Source organism: Pseudorca crassidens, chromosome 8, assembly GCF_039906515.1.
Source record: "Pseudorca crassidens isolate mPseCra1 chromosome 8, mPseCra1.hap1, whole genome shotgun sequence".
In the NCBI taxonomy this organism is placed as follows: domain Eukaryota; kingdom Metazoa; phylum Chordata; class Mammalia; order Artiodactyla; family Delphinidae; genus Pseudorca; species Pseudorca crassidens.
Window position 1 is genome coordinate 58273491 of NC_090303.1, and position 19053 is coordinate 58292543.

Genomic DNA, 19053 nt, shown 5'->3' on the forward strand with positions numbered 1-19053 from the left:
CAGCCCCCGCTCGTCGCAACTAGAGAAGCCCGCACGCAGCAACAAAGACCCAATGCAGCCAAAAAATACATAAATAAAATAAATAAATTTTTTAAAAAAGATAAACATTATACAGAGAATATCTTAATATCCTATACATGTTATCCTCTTAGGGCCTCCTACAATAATTACAGAACTAATGACACTGCTGCTACCCATGCAACGTCATGCAACATGAGAATGGCTAAAAACATAACCTGCGGCTCCTTCATGCACTTAAGGTGCTAAACAACTCTCTGGATTCCCAGCCACTCTCAGTTTCAAAACACATCTGCCTCCAGTCTTACCTTCTTCTGACAGCTGTCAACGTGATCTTTCCAACATCCAAAGTTTGTCATGCCATCTACTTACCTGCAATGCTTAGAAACATTAACTGCCCCTTAGACAAAAAAGGCCAAACTCCTGACCAGGGAATTTACCAGCTTGGCTCCTCCTCTTCCAGTCTCACCAGCCCTCACTCACCTACTGCCCCAGTGAGCCGGCTCCTGCATATCATACTGTTTCATGGGTCCTCTGTGCCCACTCCTCTGAGCCAGTGTGTGATACCACTTAGCACTAATAATACCCGGCACATAGATTTTCAAAGAATATTTACTGCTACAGATGTTGCTGTATCTATTACACACAGATAGGTACAGTAACATCTACATATCTGTGTACTTACAGCAGTGCAGATCTATTAAAAATACATTACTTTCAATCTATCTATGTATACACACACACACATCTCTTCAATCTATATACAGATGTATAGATATATTTTAAATCAAACTGTGTCCTGGTTTATTGCAAACCAACGGGACTCATCATCATGAGACCTTTAAATAGGCCTTAGTTTGTACATGAATATTTCCCCATGTTGATGACGTCCTTCTAAGTATCAGATGTACATTTTAACTTCTCTGTACTGCTACAGGGTAATAAAGGTCTTTTATTTAACATTCATTTTGATAGAGTTTAAAGTTAGTATTTGCATATCAGAATTATTTCATTTCTATCATGTCAAAATTATTTCTATTTCTTAAGGAATAACAAAGATATTATCCTTCTTTACACAAACAAAATTATAGTATGAATTTTTTTAATATCAGATTTAATTTACATATTTTGTATATATTCATGATATAATTATAAAATGCTGATGCCCTGACCCAGGAATTTGCCTCTATCAAATGAACCAGGAAAAAAGGTAAGCTTTTATGGCTGTAACTAAAGTTGTTGTTATAAAACAACAGAACTTCTAATTATACAAACACTGTCGCTTTAACAATAATTTTAAATATTAAAAGAGAACTCTGATGCTATTTCAACATCAAAATACTTTATAATTGTCATCCACACTGAACAGCTATGTCCTATTTTTCCTATCAGTGGTGAAATAATGAGGGAAGTGAGAGAGCAGAGAGGTCAATTTCAATAAAAAATTTTACTTCCCCGCCAATGTAAAAGTTTTGTTAGTTTAAATTATCTGTATTAAGCCCAATTTTCTACTGACTTTTATTATACATTGAAAAGGTACTATACTACAACGAAAAAGTTACAACCACATGATATAATAAACAACTTTTGATATACATTTAGAATGACTCTTGGTAGGACCAAGGCTACTTGCAGTTGCCACATACTAGATGGCACTAGAATTTTCTTTAATTGGGGACTTGGGGTAGGGGCAGCAAAACTCCTTAAGCGGAAGAGATACTACAAACTACTCCCCCCTTAAAAGTGGGAGGAGATAAGTTTCATAATGCTGATTCAAGATCATATGGAGGTTAAACAGAAAAACAAAACCCTGAGGGCTTCCCAGGTGGCGCAGTGGTTGAGAGTCCGCCTGCCGATGCAGGGGACACGGGTTCGTGCCCCGGTCCGGGAAGATCCCACATGCCGCAGAGAGGCTAGGCCCGTGAGCCATGGCCGCTGAGCCTGCGCATCCAGAGCCTGTGCTCCGCAACAGGAGAGGCCACAACAGTGAGAGGCCCGCGTACCGCAAAAACAAACAAACAAACAAAAAAAACGCTGAAAACATGAGTTTGGAACAGGTTCCTAAATGGGCCATCATTTACAGGTGTGTTAGAAGGGCTGCTAACTTCCAAGTTGTGGAAAGAACATGGCTTTGGAGCCGGAAGGGCCTGACTAAATCCTCCATGTGCCTCTCAGCTTCCTGTGATAACCTCTCTTGTGTAGACTAGTTCAGTGTCCCCCTAAATGATCCTGCTGACCCCGTTTCTAACCATTCCAATCCATGCCCCACAATATTATCACAATTACTTCCTAAAAACCAATTCTGGTCATAGAGCCCTATGCTTAAAAGCCATATTCAAGATAAAATAGTTAGCAAGGACCTTATTCTCATAAGGCTCTTGTCAATCTGATCCTAACCCACTGTTTTAGCCTTTTATACACCCTCCCCTCATTCACTGTATGCTCTGCCTTGATTCCAACTCTGATCTCATCCAAGGCCTTTCAAAACTCAGAATCTTTGCCATTCTGCTGCCTGGAATGCCCATTTTACCCTTTTTCATCCAACAAACTCCTCATTTTTTAAGGTCCAATGAAGGGTCCTCTCCACTAGGAAGTATTCTTTAACTCCCTCAGGAAATTACCCACCCCCCCTTTGTGATCCAAAGATATTTTATTTAAATCACTTATTGTACCGCATTGAATTTACCTACCCAGCCCCCGAGTGATCCCATGACTTCCTCTCTTCTCTTACTGATACCCACACAACTCCAACTGAGAGTACCTGTAAGGCAGGATTATCTTTGGATCCCCCATGCCCAGGATCTATCAAGTGCCCAATAAATGTTTACCAAATTAAAAAATGAATAAATCAGTGAGTGAAGGACTACCTTAATGGCAGTTTGAGCATCTAGGACCCAAGAAGTTTGATAAATGAGATTCATGACAATGAGATTCAAATGAAGAGGAAACAGATGAAAGGAAGGATGTAATTTCAGAAAGTGATAAAGTATGTTTTGTTAAGATATATGGGTGGGTGTGGGGGTGTGTGTGTGTGTGTGTGTGTGTGTGTGTGTGTGTATAAAACTTAAAGTCCCCAAATGGCCATGAATAATAAATACAGAGAATATTTAGGGGTACAAAGGTAAGAGTATTATTTACCCTACAGGCTGGAACTACTCTTTCTAAGCCATTATTATCTTGATGGGTCAAAATGTTTTTTGGCACATACTGTAAGTTAGAAAATGTGAACTATGTATCTGTCAAACAGTAACAAAGTACAATTTAACCTAGTAAGTGGTATCAACTCCTCTGTGCCTCTACAATCCATTTATCTAAATCCTACTTAGTTGGAGGATTATAGTTCTCATATGTCTAAATAGCTCTTTCCAAAGTTTAGGTAAAGTGGTTCACATATACAGTAAACAATGTACAAATCAGCTATCTGATTTCACAAAAGAAAAAAATTTCATGTGACATGTACATTTTCTTGGAAAGAAAAGGACACAAAGGAAGGAAATTAAAATCATGCCAAACAAGCAGTTAAAAACTGTCTAAATATAGATTTTTCCCCCCCCAAGTCCCTAAAAGCAGAACTGGCCAAGAATTCCAAAGAACCACTAAAAACAGATTTGAAATCTCAATGGAAACAGGAGGCTTCATAGTGACAGATAGGGAAGAGTTTAAGAAAATATAAACCAGCTCCTCAAAGATCCACGTAAAAAGGGAATGCGAGAATAGTAACTTTTTAAAAGCTGTGGTGGTAGAGTGGCTAAATGGATCACAAAGTACTTAAAATACAAATTACAAAGAATGTTATTACCACAAGGCCTCATCAAGTAAGAATAGAAATGGGAATTTAACTAGTATCTCCCCCAAATAACTAGAATTTATTTATTAGCCTTTGAAATAAATATAAACATTCCCTAGATTTTGGGAAAACTCTTGCTAATCTTTGACTTAACTGTTGGTATATACCAGTTAGGACTAGGAGTGAAGGAAACAGACATACGTATTCATTGATTTTTAAAGAAATTAGAAATGAGAAGACTAACTGAACCAAAGTCACAAGGATTTAAAACCTCCCTCCCCTGGTCTTATGAAATAGAAGACATTTCTTTATGAAAAAGCAAAATCTTGATCTCAATTCACAATACGCTACAAAATTTTATTTCTATAATAGTAACACATGTTTATGACCGATGATAATCATAATTGAACTTGGACTCTAAATTTTCTGATAAAATCGCCTACTTAAGCCTTAGCAGAAGAAAGAAGGCTACCTGTTGATAGCTGTTTATAGTTTACACTTCACTGACTCCATTTCTACTTACGAACATATTGTAAATTAGTGACAGAATGCAAACTCGCCACTAAGTTAATTCTCAACTTGATAATCCCATTAACCAAAAGGTGAGACCAACTTCTAGCATCATGCATGTATTTAAAATTTATCTGAAATACAATAATCATATCTGCCTGATTTTATAATAAGGAAGAAAACCCTAAGAACTGCAAATAATGTCAAATGAAATATAAACTTCCAAACAACACTGATAAGAAACAACTTCATGGGAAAGTTTATATTCAGTGATATTGGACTTCTACATCTTCTTTTTCTCCTTAAGTGTCCTTTCTGGAAATGCATGTCAGCTATTTATATACAACCCTTACTTTATAAAATTCAACTTCTGACCCACTTTTCCTAGATAAAAGCAAAACTAAGAAAGCTTATATTCTTTAATTTTCAGTATTTTATGGCTTTATTTGTTCAAACCATGAACTTAAAATTATGTGAACTATGAGTAAGTTATTAATTAGCAAGTGAAGTTACAAAATGTAACTGTTTCTAAATTAACATAGTGATAATAGTGGTTAAGAGCATGGACTCTAACCATTATGCCTCAGTTTAAATACCCAAACTGCCATTACCAGCTCTGTGACCTTGAACAAGTGACTTAACCTCCCTGGCCTCAGTTTTCCAAACAGTAAAATAAGTGGGACTAATGATGGTACCTACCTCACAAAGCTGTAGCTAACCAAGTTAATATAGCTAAACTGCTTAGACAGCTAAGGTGCTTAGAACAGTAACCTTGATAGATGTTTGCTGTTACTTAAATCCATAAAGGCAGCTGAGAAAGGTGTTGCACACGTTTCATTTTATCTAAATTTTTCTTTTAAAATATTTGAAGGAAAAAACATCCTCTCCTCCCTTCAAAACTCCCACAATCCTAAAGAAACTCTACAACTACCGCCTGGATGATAAATATCAATAATTCCTGAGGTAAAAGGCCACACTGATGAAAGTTATTTTTCTCTTTCCTAATTCAATAAAACACAATTGTGTTAACTTTTATGGCATTCTGGAATTTGGAGCATTTGTCAAATAACAGAATTATTAATTACCCTTAGGCTATAATATTAAAATTTTTAGTTACTCCTTCTCCATTTGTCTTCAGCTTATTCTGCACCCAAAAGGTATGGGGGTGGAGTAAAATGCCCCCCCCAAAACCCTCATGCTGATATAACTGAAGGCCAATACTACCTTTATCACTTCCATAATAATAGAACACTGTTTTACTGAGAGCACACCACCGTTTCTGCCATTCAAATCCCAGAAAGCTGTGATCTACAATAAAGAGGGAAAAGGAACAGTTTAGATAATATATATTACCTTTATAAATATAATGCAATTCCCTTATTGAAAAAGGAAAAGTTAGTTAATATGATTTCTAAGGCTCCTTTTAGCTGTAAAATTCTATGACTAAATAATTTGTATCTTCTTTTCCAAGAGACAAACAAAAAACAAAACAAAGCTAAAAGGAATACACTAGGAATGTAAATTGATACAGCCACTATGGAGAACAATATGGAGGTTCCGTAAAAAATTAAATTTAGAACTACTATACGACCCAGCAATCCCAATACTGGGCAGATACCCTGAGAAAACCATCATTCAAAAAGAGTCATGTACCACAATGTTCATTGCAGCTCTATTTACAATAGCCAGGACATGGAAGCAACCTAAGTGTCCATTGACAGATGAATGGATAAAGATGTGGCACATATATACAATGGAATATTACTCAGCCATAAAAAGAAACGAAATTGAGTTATTTGTAGTGAGGTAGATGGACCTAGAGTCTGTCATACAGAGTGAAGTAAGTCTGAAAGAGAAAACCAAATACAGTGTGCTAACACATATATATGGAATCTAAAAAAAAATGGTCATGAAGAACCTAGGGGCAAGATGGAAATAAAGATGCAGACCTACTAGAGAATGGACTTGAGGATACGGGGAGGGGGAAGGGTAAGCTGGGAGAAAGTGAGAGAGTGGCATGGACATATATACAATACCAAATGTAAAATAGATAGCTAGTGGGAAGCAGCCGCATAGCACAGGGAGATCAGCTCAGTGCTTTGTGACCACCTAGAGGGGTGGGATATGGAGGGTGGGAGGGAGGGAGACGCAAGAGGGACGAGATATGGGGATATATGTATATGTATAACTGATTCACTTTGTTACAAAGCAGAAACTAACACACCATTGTAAAGCAATTATACTCCAATAAAGATGTTAAAAAAAAAAAAAAAGGAATACACTACAGCAGAGATGGGACGGCTACATTTATGGGATCAACTACATGGCTAACAAACTTTCCTGACAGGAAACAGTCAGAAAGGTATTTGACTATAAAGCCTTAAGATAACTGATTCATCAGGGTCTCATTTTCTCATCTGTCATAAAAAAGAGGGAGGAGGGGTTGACCTAGATTTCTATTATCTCTTTCAGCTTTAAAATTCAGCTAAGAAAGCTAAGAAAAGCAAATGGAATATAAATAGGAAGGCCCAAAGGGACTACCTGAGAGATAAGCAGAATGGTAATGAAGAGACTTTCCGCTTTTCATTTCCTGTATCATAACACCACCTCCATATTTCATATTCATTATATATTGGGGTTGAAAGAGTGAGACCATATGGTCAACTCCCAATTATCTTAGCCAATGGAAAGGAACACTGAATGATTAACAGAAAATGGCAGACAATATGCTAAGCTTGATCTGAACCGTAGCAAACATGGTGTCTGCCAGGTCAGGTACAGATAACCCACTGCTCAGCTGGGTGGGATAAGTGTGAGAAATCCCATCCTTGAGAATACAGTCATGGCCAACAGCTCTCCTCCAAGAGGCAGGAAACAGCTTTAAAATCATCTACAAATAACCAAGGTTGACAACAAAAAACCTGACCAAATGTTTTATTTTGTTATTAAAAATTATTTAGAGCTAAAAGCTGTATTTTGTGGTTTGGATAATATCATCAGGTTTTCTTAGAGTCTTAGATTTTTAGGTTTTTCATTAGAATCATATGATTTACCTTTTCTACGTTTTTCAAGGTAGCCAGCCTTTAACACAAAAGGAAGGTCCTGTGCTGCAACTGGAGGGAACTGGTTCCCTACGGAAAGTAAAGGGGAAAAAGCAGTGAGCAATCCATTTTAGAAAAATCAAGTATCAGATCTCATAGGTTCAGTATACTTTTAATTACCCAAATTAATTAAATCCAAGTCTATTAGCTTTGTTTCAGATCCATTCCATAGATTAGTCCCTCTTCTCCTGTGAATCTCAAGAGCAAAATAATGTTCTGTATCGTTATATCTTAATATATTATGTTCCCAAATACACAGTAATATTACGTAACAGAATGAACTCTAAAGGGCAATATTTTTCGACCTACATTCTATAATGAATGGACTAGGAAACTGTTATAAATAAGTGAAATAAACCCCTGAAAGAGAAGTTAGGAATATCAAATAAATCATATAAGCTTCTTCACATTGGATTAACTCTTCAAGAATTTTGATGCATATTAATTCTTGCCTACATAAGAATGCCTATCCCTATTTGTACCTAGTAAAACATAAAATGATTTTTCCCCCAAATCAAATGCTATAATTTGAGTACATAGCAAATATTCTCTCTTCCTGGTTATACTCACAGAGAAATCTTGTGAATGAGTATGCTTTAGGGTTTTCTAGGGCATTTGAGAGTCTAAAACTAGGTAGACAGATCTGATAGAACTATCATAAACAAATATTAGATACTTACAAAAATTTATAGATTAAGCCGAAAGCGAAGTCAATTAGAAATCATATATTCATGATCATGGATGGTAGGTTGCTCAATAATTTCAGAGTTCAATATTTTTAGACTTCATTAGAAATATACTACAGTTGCCTCAGCATTTTACTAGAACTCCAACAAGTGAAAATAACCAATCTAATGAAAGTTTCTATGGAATACACCAACAGAAATAGTTTTCATATAGTTTATGATAAAAAGTATTTTGATAGGAAGTTTATTATATACAAATTCATCACAGAATTACCAACTGGGTTTTTTAAAAATATCCAGTAGTTATAAAATCATAGTTATTTTTCCTTAAGAAATAAAGCTTCAAATTAAAGCACTAATTTCAGTTCCGTGGTGGATCAATTTTGCTCAGTAAACACAAAACAATATCATTAAAATATATTTAAAATGGGGACTAATTTTGAAATACATATAAAATTTTAGGGAAAGCCAGTGTAAATGTTTGAATAGTTGTTCAATCAATGTATCCATTTGATCCATTGAAGGTAGAAGTTATATAGTATAAATTTTTTGTACATAAAATAAAAATCACATAAAGAAATCTCATCTATGTGAACAAGTCCTAGTTAACCACTAAATTAAAGAGGGGGACTATAGTTTGATTTGTTTTTTTTAAAAGAAAAGAAAAACAATGATTAACAGCACTTTTTATTTTTTATTTTTTTTTTGCGGCACGCGGGCCCCCCACTGCCGCGGCCTCCCCCGTTGCGGAGCACAGGCTCCGGAAGCGCAGGCTCAGCGGCCACGGCCCACGGGCCCAGCCGCTCCGCGGCACGTGGGATCCTCCCGGACCGGGGCACGAACCCACGCCCCCTGCCTCAGCAGGCGGACTCCCAACCACCGCGACACCAGGGAAGCCCTAACAGCACTTTTTAAATTAAACTAGGTTACACTGACAAAAAATAAACATAGAAATAGCATATCACATAGAAATATGAAATTTTAGCTAATATAAAACCATTTGGGAAAGTTTTCTTTCTAAATAAGATTCCTGAAAACAAAGTATTTACTTCTTCAACTAAGCAATACCATAGTTTAGTTTCTGTGGAAGTATGCTTGGCTCAGTCTTTTATATAACTGGCACGTAGAGTTCTTAAGTGAACTACACAAAATTTCTTTGTGAAAAGCATCATTTGGATGACATTTCAGAATGAGAAAGCAAACATATTAATTAAATACTATAACATGATTGTTGTATGTCATGAAAAAATTTCCAAGTGGTTTGTCCACAGTGGTAAAAATAAGAAGATTCACTGCAAACATCCTATAAATAATTTTGTATCTTTCAGATGATAGAAACAAACTCTTAAGCACTGTCCATTCTGGATGAAATTAAACTACACAAGGAAGAGGCAACTTTTCAGTCTTCAGGTCTGATGTAATTGGGCATGGGGAGGCATTAATTACCTCTATTTGACTAGATAAGGCTCCTTGAGAAGAAGTCCCATGACCCTCTCATATCCATTGATGCATAATGAATGTTCTTTACATATAAAATAAATGCTCTAAATCTTAAGAAGAAACTTTATATTCTGAAGACAAATGGGTACCTTTAGCATAGTTTTCAACTTTAAAAAGTTACTGGTCAAAAGAAAAAAAAAGGAGGGGGAGAAGTGGAAGAGGAGGAGCAGGAAAGGAATTAGAATTTACAAAGGTGAATATATACATAACCTGAAGCTTTTGCTTTAAGAAAAATGTTGATTAAATTTCTACCTGATAAATCAATAAAATCTGATGTCACAAGCAACACTTATTCTGAATTCTAAATTCATGTTTCTAATATAAAATCTTTTATTTGATTCCTAGAGGGAAAAAAGGCAAATTTTCAGACTGAAATTTCGTTTTTCTAAACCTCTTTTGCTATTCGTCCAACATCTAGGATTTGTTTAAAATACATGTGAATTTTTTTTTAAAGTGTATTAATAGTAATTCCTTTAGATACTTCAGATTTTAAGTTCTTAGAAGAACCATTTGACTTGTATAACACCAAAAACATATAAACAATTAATACTTCTTGATAGAAATTGAAAATTTGTAACAAGATATAAAAAGTAGTAAATTATCTTTAAAAAACATGAACTCTCACATCATTTAGACCTCATACCACTATGATGCCTACAATGATCAATAGTATGTCACCATTTAAGAATATTCACATTGATTCAAAGAATTAAGACTACAAATGCAGGTATAATAACACATGAAGAAAAGAAAGGTAAGGCTAATATAAACCTATCTGGAAGGCATCAACAAAGAGCTGCTGAACATTTGCCAAACACAATTATATTATCTCACTATTTACAACATTCCAACAAATTCACAATTATATTATCAGCTCTGTTTCACTATCAAAATTCACACCCTTGTCCCAAAAATAAGTTTAGCACTGAGCCTTAATCCTCTGGCACATAGTAGGCATTCAGTAAATGTTGGCTTTTATTAATTATAATTAAATATTATTATATTTAGTATAACTAAATATTAATTCAAATGAATGGATGCCAATGTAAATGTAAGACTAATGTTGCTTAGGGAATTTTAATCAGAAAAATGGAAAAATGTATGATTTGGTAACTGCATGAGTTAAGCATTGTAGTTATTTTAAAAGCAGCTCAAAGATTTCCTTTTGGTTACATGAAGGTGGTTGATGAAGAAATTATATCCTAACTCAGAGGAGAAAAATTAACCTATAATCCAGGACAGCTTATTTATACTGCAGACAGTTACTGATACATGGCTTCCTTAAGTGGCCACAAATGTTCACTACCCTGAGGAAATAAACACATACTGAATAGACTAGTCGTCTTTTTATAAAATGAGCATGTATTTCTTATATAATAGTCCTACTTTTCTAAAGAAGATCAATATTAGACATTAAAACTAACATCCTACAAGAGCAGACAAGGAATGGGTCTTCTTCCAATTGGACATTTGGGAATCCGAAGTATACAAAATGGTAACAAGGTCACAAAAAATTCAAATAAACAAGTGTCACATGCCTACTATATTCCTATTAACTCAGTAGGAGAAAGGAAGTAGTGGAGTCCAAATTTCTTATAGTTAGGTAGGTATTTTATTCACAAGACAACTGTTTTTAAAAGATACCTCAAGAATTCTAAACTGTGTCTGGAAACTTTTGCCTTAAAATCAAATTGTGTATATAATGGACATAGTCCACCAGCAAGCTAAAAGAATGGAGTCTAGAATCTGAAAAATGGAGAAGAGTTCCAAAGTATGAAAATAAAAAACAAATTACCTAAAACCTAAGTAAGGTATTACCCAATTTTAGCAATTTTATTAATCTATTGTTTTAACTTTTTCCCTTGAATCTAGGGTAAAAAATACTAGAATGTTTAAATATATCCAACATATTTAAGAAATAGGTTTTATCTTTAAAAATGTTTTAAATATTAAAAATAATTATTTCAAAATTAAAAAGAATTATTTCAACTTCAGAGAAAAATATAAACTGTCTTAGGCAAGAAGTATCTATCACTTAGGCTTATTTCAGATGTTAAGTCGGTTGGGTATAAAACCAATCTTGGCATTAACAAGGTATGCAGTTTCATTCCTATATGCAAGACAGGGAAAGGTGGAAAAATAGGTCCAGATCACAGAATGCTTTAGTTAGAAGAAAAGGCCTAGAACAGCATGGAAACCCCTGGAGTAAAGGAGGAAGTTAGGGTAGGGAAGAGAGAGAGTTAAGAGTTGGGGGAAGAAAGAATTAGAATTGAGGGGAGAAAGAGGTCCTATCATCCTTTCTTTTTTGTACCTCTTTTCTTAAAATAATCTAAAGAAATAAACTTTGTTTAATTCACAATTTTATCCAGCATGGGGTGTCTCAATGCCATATTCCTGAGCCTTCTCCAACATTGACATGTCTTCTAATCCACTCCTCCCCTGCCACACACACAAACCCATATTAACTGTATCCCACCCAGTCTGACACCTCTTTAAACGCATTTATTTTTCTAAGACTTAGAGTGAGGCATCACTTCCAAAATGCAACTTAAAAGTGAAGATTTTTTAAAAATCTGTACAAGTTTTAACTACTGAGTTCTGGAATTAACTTTTTATTCAGTTTCCTTTCTACCTACTTGGCTCTTAATGTGGGACTCTCAACAGGTGTCAAGGGATGTGAGTGATTCAGAGACCTTTTCAAAATAGACATCTGTTTTTCATTATCCTTATTTTTTGATGTGCAACTTGGTGGTGACCAATTTAAATGCTCAATTTCTATGAAACCTAAAGCATCATTTTTACTATTTTAGCATTAAAATTATTATAATACTATGAGCTTCACTATATTAATATGGTCACGGTTTTATGGTTGTTCAATCTAGAATTTGTACAAAATCCTACTAGGTTTCTGAGTCTCATCTTTTACTGGCTTTTTCCTTCATTACTTGGCATTTGCATAGTTTTCAACATGAACATTAAATTTGCAATAAGTTTCCCTCCACCTTCACACAGCTGATGATTCCTTTTCCCTACTATTGGAAAAGAAAGGAGATACATATAAAAAAGATTGCTTTTGCTCGTAAGAATTTTCACCCTGAATCAGGATCTTGGTCTAGTCAAATATTCTGCCTGTTACCACATGATATGACTGTTTTCCTTGAACTGCAAAAAGTTAAGGACAAGTCCCTCAACCATATCTTTTCTCCCTCTCAATTCACATGAATAAAACATCCATGAGTTTATCTTTTTAAATTCTTCGTTTTCATCTGATAGCTGGGATACTGAGTTCCATAAATTGGCCAACTCTTGTGGGGAGACAGTGCTTTCTTTTATCGTTTCTAAACTTATATGTGATCAATGTTTTAAAATGCCTTGTCTGGCATTCCTGAATTTGATAAATACACTCTTTTTTTTTTTTTTTTTACAGTATTTACCCACTTAACGATTGCTTTATATTCAAAACACATATTAGCCTTCAATTTTCCAAGAAGAGTAATCATTTTAGTTTCTCATTTCATGCCGGCAATACTCTCTCCTACCCTGATCAACTCAGTGGTTACTTTATTGGCTGGGGGGACGAGGGGAAATGGCGGAAGAGTAAGACGCGGAGATCACCTTCCTCCCCACAGATACACCAGAAATACATCTACAGGTGGAACAACTCCTACAGAACACCTACTTTATTGGCTAGGTTAACTGCTCCAGTTCAAACTCATTTTTCCTAAGAAAAATTCATTAGAATTTTATACTTCATTAGAATTGAAGTATATTTTCAAGTGTCAATATTTCATGCATTATAGTTTTATATAAAGGTAGAAAAATGCTTTCTGTTATGTTTCCTGTATCTTTCCAGATGATGTGTATCTTACACACATTTCCAGCTGAAGAGTACATTGGGTATTTAACTTCAGGAAACTGTCTATAAACGAGCTTTGTTCCCAGAGGTATTACTGACTCGGAACTCATTATTCTACAGGTGCAATTTAATTACACTTTACTTCACATTTGCACACACAAACTTAGATGATATGTTCCCTATTTCTATAAAATATATAATAGATACAAAGACACAGAGTTGCTGACAGTTTTTTAAATTAATCTAAAAGGTTTTAGAGTGCAAAAATTCACTAGTATACCTGCAAAACAAAACATAAAGACTATTCCCTAAAAGAGAGAGAAACCTAAACTCAACTTGGATACAAATATTAAATAAAATGGTTTTGTGGTATAGCAGATAACTAAAAGCTTAGTTTTACGTTAATACTGACTTTAAGATACATGGAATAGGTTAAGAGGTCTGTAATGAAATCCCAGTTCTGCAAATTTGTGACCTTCAGCAGGTCACTAAGCCTCTCTGTGTATCAGTTTCTTCACACCTAAAATATGGAAAAATGAAATTAGATTATCTCTAAGCCCTCCACCCCCATTCTAAGATTCCATGAGATATATCCACACTGACATTTTTCTTGTACTTTCAGTAACAAATGGCCAAGGTTCAAGATGGATTCAACTTTTAAAAGTATCAAATGTGGAAACTGTTCACAACATAATTTTCATAGAGCAATGGATAACTTCCTTTAAATGTAGCATAGGATTGTTTTATCATTTCAAAGGTTTAATTTCTAGCTAGAATCTTGGCCTGGAATATCTTTGAAATATATATAAATTGTTTTTTATAGTCTAATAACTCTCCCAATACACACGGAAAATTTGGAATCTCAAATCTTTTTACCAGTTTTTTTAGTGGCAAAAAAAAAAATTTGTATGCAAAGGACACATCAAACAATAATAACCTTTAAGAAAATAAAAACTACAGTAACTAAAAGATTACTACTTATGTTTCTTTAGCATAGTCCTTTTACAGAGCCTATTTTCTCACTTACCACTATTACTCTCTTCAGAAAGGATTAACCAATGAACATACTAGTACTGGTAATCTCTAAGGCTATCATGATACTTTCTTTTTTTTAAAAAAAGGCTCATATTATGCTTAGACACAAAGATGGACAACTTCCAATTAGTAGAACCATAGAATCCCCAGGGGTGGTTAAGCCTTGGGTACAGGCTTTAAAGACTGATAAGGTCCATGTGATGACACCAGGGACAAAAATAGAGGTTGCAACTCACAGGTTTGCTACCTTCTAGTCTCTCTACCCACTCTGTAAAGTGGCAAGTCATTCTGAAAGCTACCCAGCAAAAACTGAATAACTATTAGGGTAATTCACATTTGCCTTTATTAACTCTGCTTCTTGATATGGAAATTCCAATAGCCTCATGAGAGTCTTCAATAGGTCTATCTGAAACCAAAGAAGACAATAACTCTTTTTTTTTTTTTGCGGTACGCCAGCCTCTCACTGTTGTGGCCTCTCCCGTTGCGGAGCACAGGCTCCGGACGCGCAGGCCCAGCGGCCATGGCTCACGGGCCCAGCCGCTCCGCGGCATGTGGGATCTTCCCAGACCGGGGCACGAACCCGCGTCCCCTACATCGGCAGGCGGACTCTCAACCACTGTGCCACCAGGGAAGCCCAGAAGACAGTATCTCTTAATATTATAGCATATGCTTGCAGGAAATGCTTCATGAATATGATCCAAAAGATATATCAAGTGCCTGTTCAGAGTCCAATCAAAAGCTATTTTATATCAAAAATATAAATACAGGGCTTCCCTGGTGGCGCAGTGGTTGAGAGTCCGCCTGCTGATGCAGGGGACACGGGTTCGTGCCCCGGTCCGGGAGGATCCCACATGCCGTGGAGCGACTGGGCCCGTGAGCCATGCCCGCTGGGCCTGCACGTCCGGAGCCTGTGCCCCGCAATGGGAGAGGCCACAGCAGTGAGAGGCCCACGTACCACAAAAAAAATAATTAAAAAAAATAATAAATAAATACATATGTAATTGTGGCTGATACTAATTTTCATGGAAATCTATCAAAATATGTAAAATTCAAATGGCAATAATAGAATAATTAAGAATCAGAATTAAGAGAAATCTAAAATCACGTGGGTTTACCAATATCCACTAAAATAATGGTCAAAAAGCCATAGACTGAAAGTATGTGTGGATTATGTTATCCATAAAGTTATATTATCCTCATTCACTTAAAACTGCTTCTTTTACTTGAGAGTACTCTTAAGTGTATGACCAGGATTTGAACTATCTAATGACATATCTGAAGATTGTTTTTTTAGATAAAGGACCACTGTCCTTAGCTCACAAATTAGATGTAAAAAATAATTCCTTTCAGATTTCTGATTTTGGTCCAGTGATAGACCACGAGGTATCACTTTTTTAATACCTTAAAATTATCCTTATAGAATTTAAAAAATGCTCTTATCTAAAAATTCCAGATATACCAATTTGTGGAAACCCCTGTAAGACTCCTTCAATTATTTACAGGGATGAAAACATATCAATATACTGAATCAGTCATTTTAAAATAAGGTTTAATATGAGTAGTTTCACTCTACAAACAAGACTTCTATTTCATATATTTATAATATAGGGCATCTTTACACTTTTATATTTTGGTAAAAGCTACTTTTTAACAATTTATCATTAGATTTCACAGAAAGAATTTAAGTCAATTTTCATCTCCGATATAGAGTTACGTCTCAGCTACTTTGTAGCTGACTAGATCTTTTTTCTTTTTTTTAGTGGCTTAAAACAACACAAATTTATTATCTTACGTTCTGGAGGTCAAAAGTTGAGAAAGTGTCTCACTGGGCTAAAAACAAGGTGTCAGCAGGACCGTGTTCCTTCTGGAGCCTGTAGGGGAGACTCTATATCCTTCCCTTTCCAGTCTCCAGAGGCTGACCTATTTCACTGTCTATTGGCACCCTTCCATCTTCAAAGCCAGGAATGGCCATTTGAGTCTTTGTCACAATGCTTTCTCCCTGGTTCCGATTATTCTGCCTCCTTCTTCCCATCTAAAGATTCTTGTATTTACATCAGGCCCACCTAGATAATCTCCTTATTTTAAGGTCAGCTGATTAGCAACCTTACTCCACCTGTAAGCTTAATTCCCCTGTGCCATGTAACAACATATTCACAGGTTCCAAGGATTAGGATGTGGACTTCTTCTTTTTTTTTTTTTTTTTTTGTGGCACGCGGGCCTGTCACTGTTGTGGCCTCTCCCGTTGCGGAGCACAGGCTCCGGACGTGCAGGCTCAGTGGTCATGGCTCACGGGCCCAGCCGCTCCGCAGCATGTGGGATCTTCCCGGACCGGGGCACGAACCCGTGTCCCCTGCATCGGCAGGCGGACTCTCAACCACTGCGCCACCAGGAAAGCCCTCAGAAGGCTTTTTTTGTATGCAGATTCCTCTAGCAAACTGCATTAAATAAGAAATGAATACAATTTAGACTGAATTCTTTAGCTCCCCTTCCATTCAACTATGTTTTACTTTCACATAGGCCAGAGAGCAATCTTTTATTTTATATTTTTGTAACTGATTTATGTTTTAAGGTTTAAGCTATAAATTTTTACAATTATTTTTAGAACATAAATAACATTTTTATAATTTATAATATTCTTTAAGTTCATTTTTGTTCAATTATTTTTCCTATTCTGTGTACAAAAAGTTTAGAGCCATTAATAACATAAGATCATATCTAAGTATCTGAAATAGGAATCCACAGTTAGAATGTCTTCTATATTGTATAATATAATAAAGTGTATATTTTTGGTTTTGCCTTGATGAAAGAACAGGTACATAAACAATTGTCACTCTATTCCCATCTCCCAAAAGAATCTTATTATTGAGGGGTAGTTAAAATGAATGAAAAATATTTAGTATGAAAACTATCAAATCTGAAATTATTTTATGATTAACTTCAAAAAAATAAACATTTCTGAATTAAGACTCTCTGCTTAGAGTCCTACTCTGATTACTTAATTACTAAATCAAATACATTCCCAAACAGTTCTTCATGCTTTAGTATTTATTATCTGTTTCTATTTAAGAAGACAATGCCCTAATTTTTATTTAAATCAAAAAGCCTTTGGCATTTCCCCTCTTCTGCCATTCAAAGTGTTACAAGGATCCTCTTAAAATGCAGGCGTGCTGTCTGTCTCTCCTTTCTCTCTTTTTCTCCCTCTGTGTGTGTGTGTCTCTCACTCAGATACACAAACAGACACAGACACACACACACAATTTATCTTCCTTCCATCTGAAACAGGTTTTTCTATAGGTCTCTTTTTTCAACATAGGTATAGAATTAACACATCCTTACCTACTATTATTATTAATTTAGTAATACACTGCTTTATTCCTCCCAAAAAGCATTTCACAGGCATTTGTACAGATACGTTTGGTAAAGAAATTAAAAGCAAATAGGAGAAATTTGTGTGTATATATAGAGAGAGAAAGCAGATACCTGTACAGGAAAATGTTAATATTAAGGGAATCTGAGTAAAGGGTATAATGGGAATTCTTTGTACGCTTCTTTCAACTTTTCTATAAATGACTATTTCAGATTAAAAAAATATATACATAAGTAAAAAATTAAGACAAAACTAGGAGTGAGTGTAGAACACAAAACAAGTTGGAACGACAAAGCCACCACTTAACAGAAGTGGGCAAAAAATTCAGTTACAAGCTTTATAACAACCAACATGAAGCAAGAAATAATAAATCATGTGATTCACTGCCCATTAAGATAAATACAGATCATGGCTCAGGGAGGAACAAACGGCAACTATTCTTGGTTCCTAGCACTGAAATGAGAAAGAAATTTCTCCCATGGATTCTCGATATCCTGAATAACATTTTTACAGTAAGTACAATAAAAGTTTCACAGGGCTGCTTTGTACACCATCACTCAGATTGAGTCAACAGCATAATGCCAAAATGAGATTCAGTAAAAGCGGTTCTACAGAGTACAAAACCAGGTAGCCCACGTATACAACTCCCAAACAGCTCTGTTAAACTTAAGGATAAAATCATAGCATGCCTATAGGAATAGACACCCTGCACATTTTTCAGACAATCCTTTCAAAATACTATTTGTTTTGATCAAACTTTTGGTAAACATTGAATCCCAGGCAGAAGATATGATCCCTGCAAGAAACTAACACAGCTCTTTTTTGTTATTGCTTAAGAGCCATATCCCTTAACAAGCAGCCAAGCTGGGGGTAATGTTGATACATACTCTTATTTATAAATTTACGAAGTTTAATAGCTTTGCAGGGCCTAGATGAAGATCATCTTAACACAAAAACAAATCATCAGTTGCCCTTAAAGTTCTAACTCAGTGCCAGAATAATTCTAGCTTGCAAAAAGTTTAAGCACATGCCTACTACACATAAATAAAACATCCACAGAACATGTTACTGAGAATAATAATAAAAGCCCTGAGTCTACTCTTCAGTATGAACTGGTAATTTTATATACACCTAGGTGACTAAAAGCATTAGACAGCATTGTTATTTATGTAACTGAGTAAATTACTACAAAT

At 35.4% G+C, this 19053-nt stretch overlaps 1 protein-coding gene across 3 annotated transcripts in view; it reads right to left on the reverse strand.

Moving 5' to 3' along the window:
* SKAP2 (src kinase associated phosphoprotein 2) overlaps positions 1 to 19053 on the reverse strand; it is a 304301-nt gene that overhangs the window by 64854 nt on the left and 220394 nt on the right. For all 3 annotated transcript variants that reach the window (XM_067746566.1, XM_067746564.1, XM_067746565.1), the window contains 2 exons: positions 7369 to 7446; positions 5540 to 5623 (listed from right to left, as the gene is read on the reverse strand). In XM_067746566.1, coding sequence (XP_067602667.1) covers positions 5540 to 5623; positions 7369 to 7446 — 162 coding nt within the window. The remainder of the gene's footprint in view (positions 1 to 5539; positions 5624 to 7368; positions 7447 to 19053) is intronic.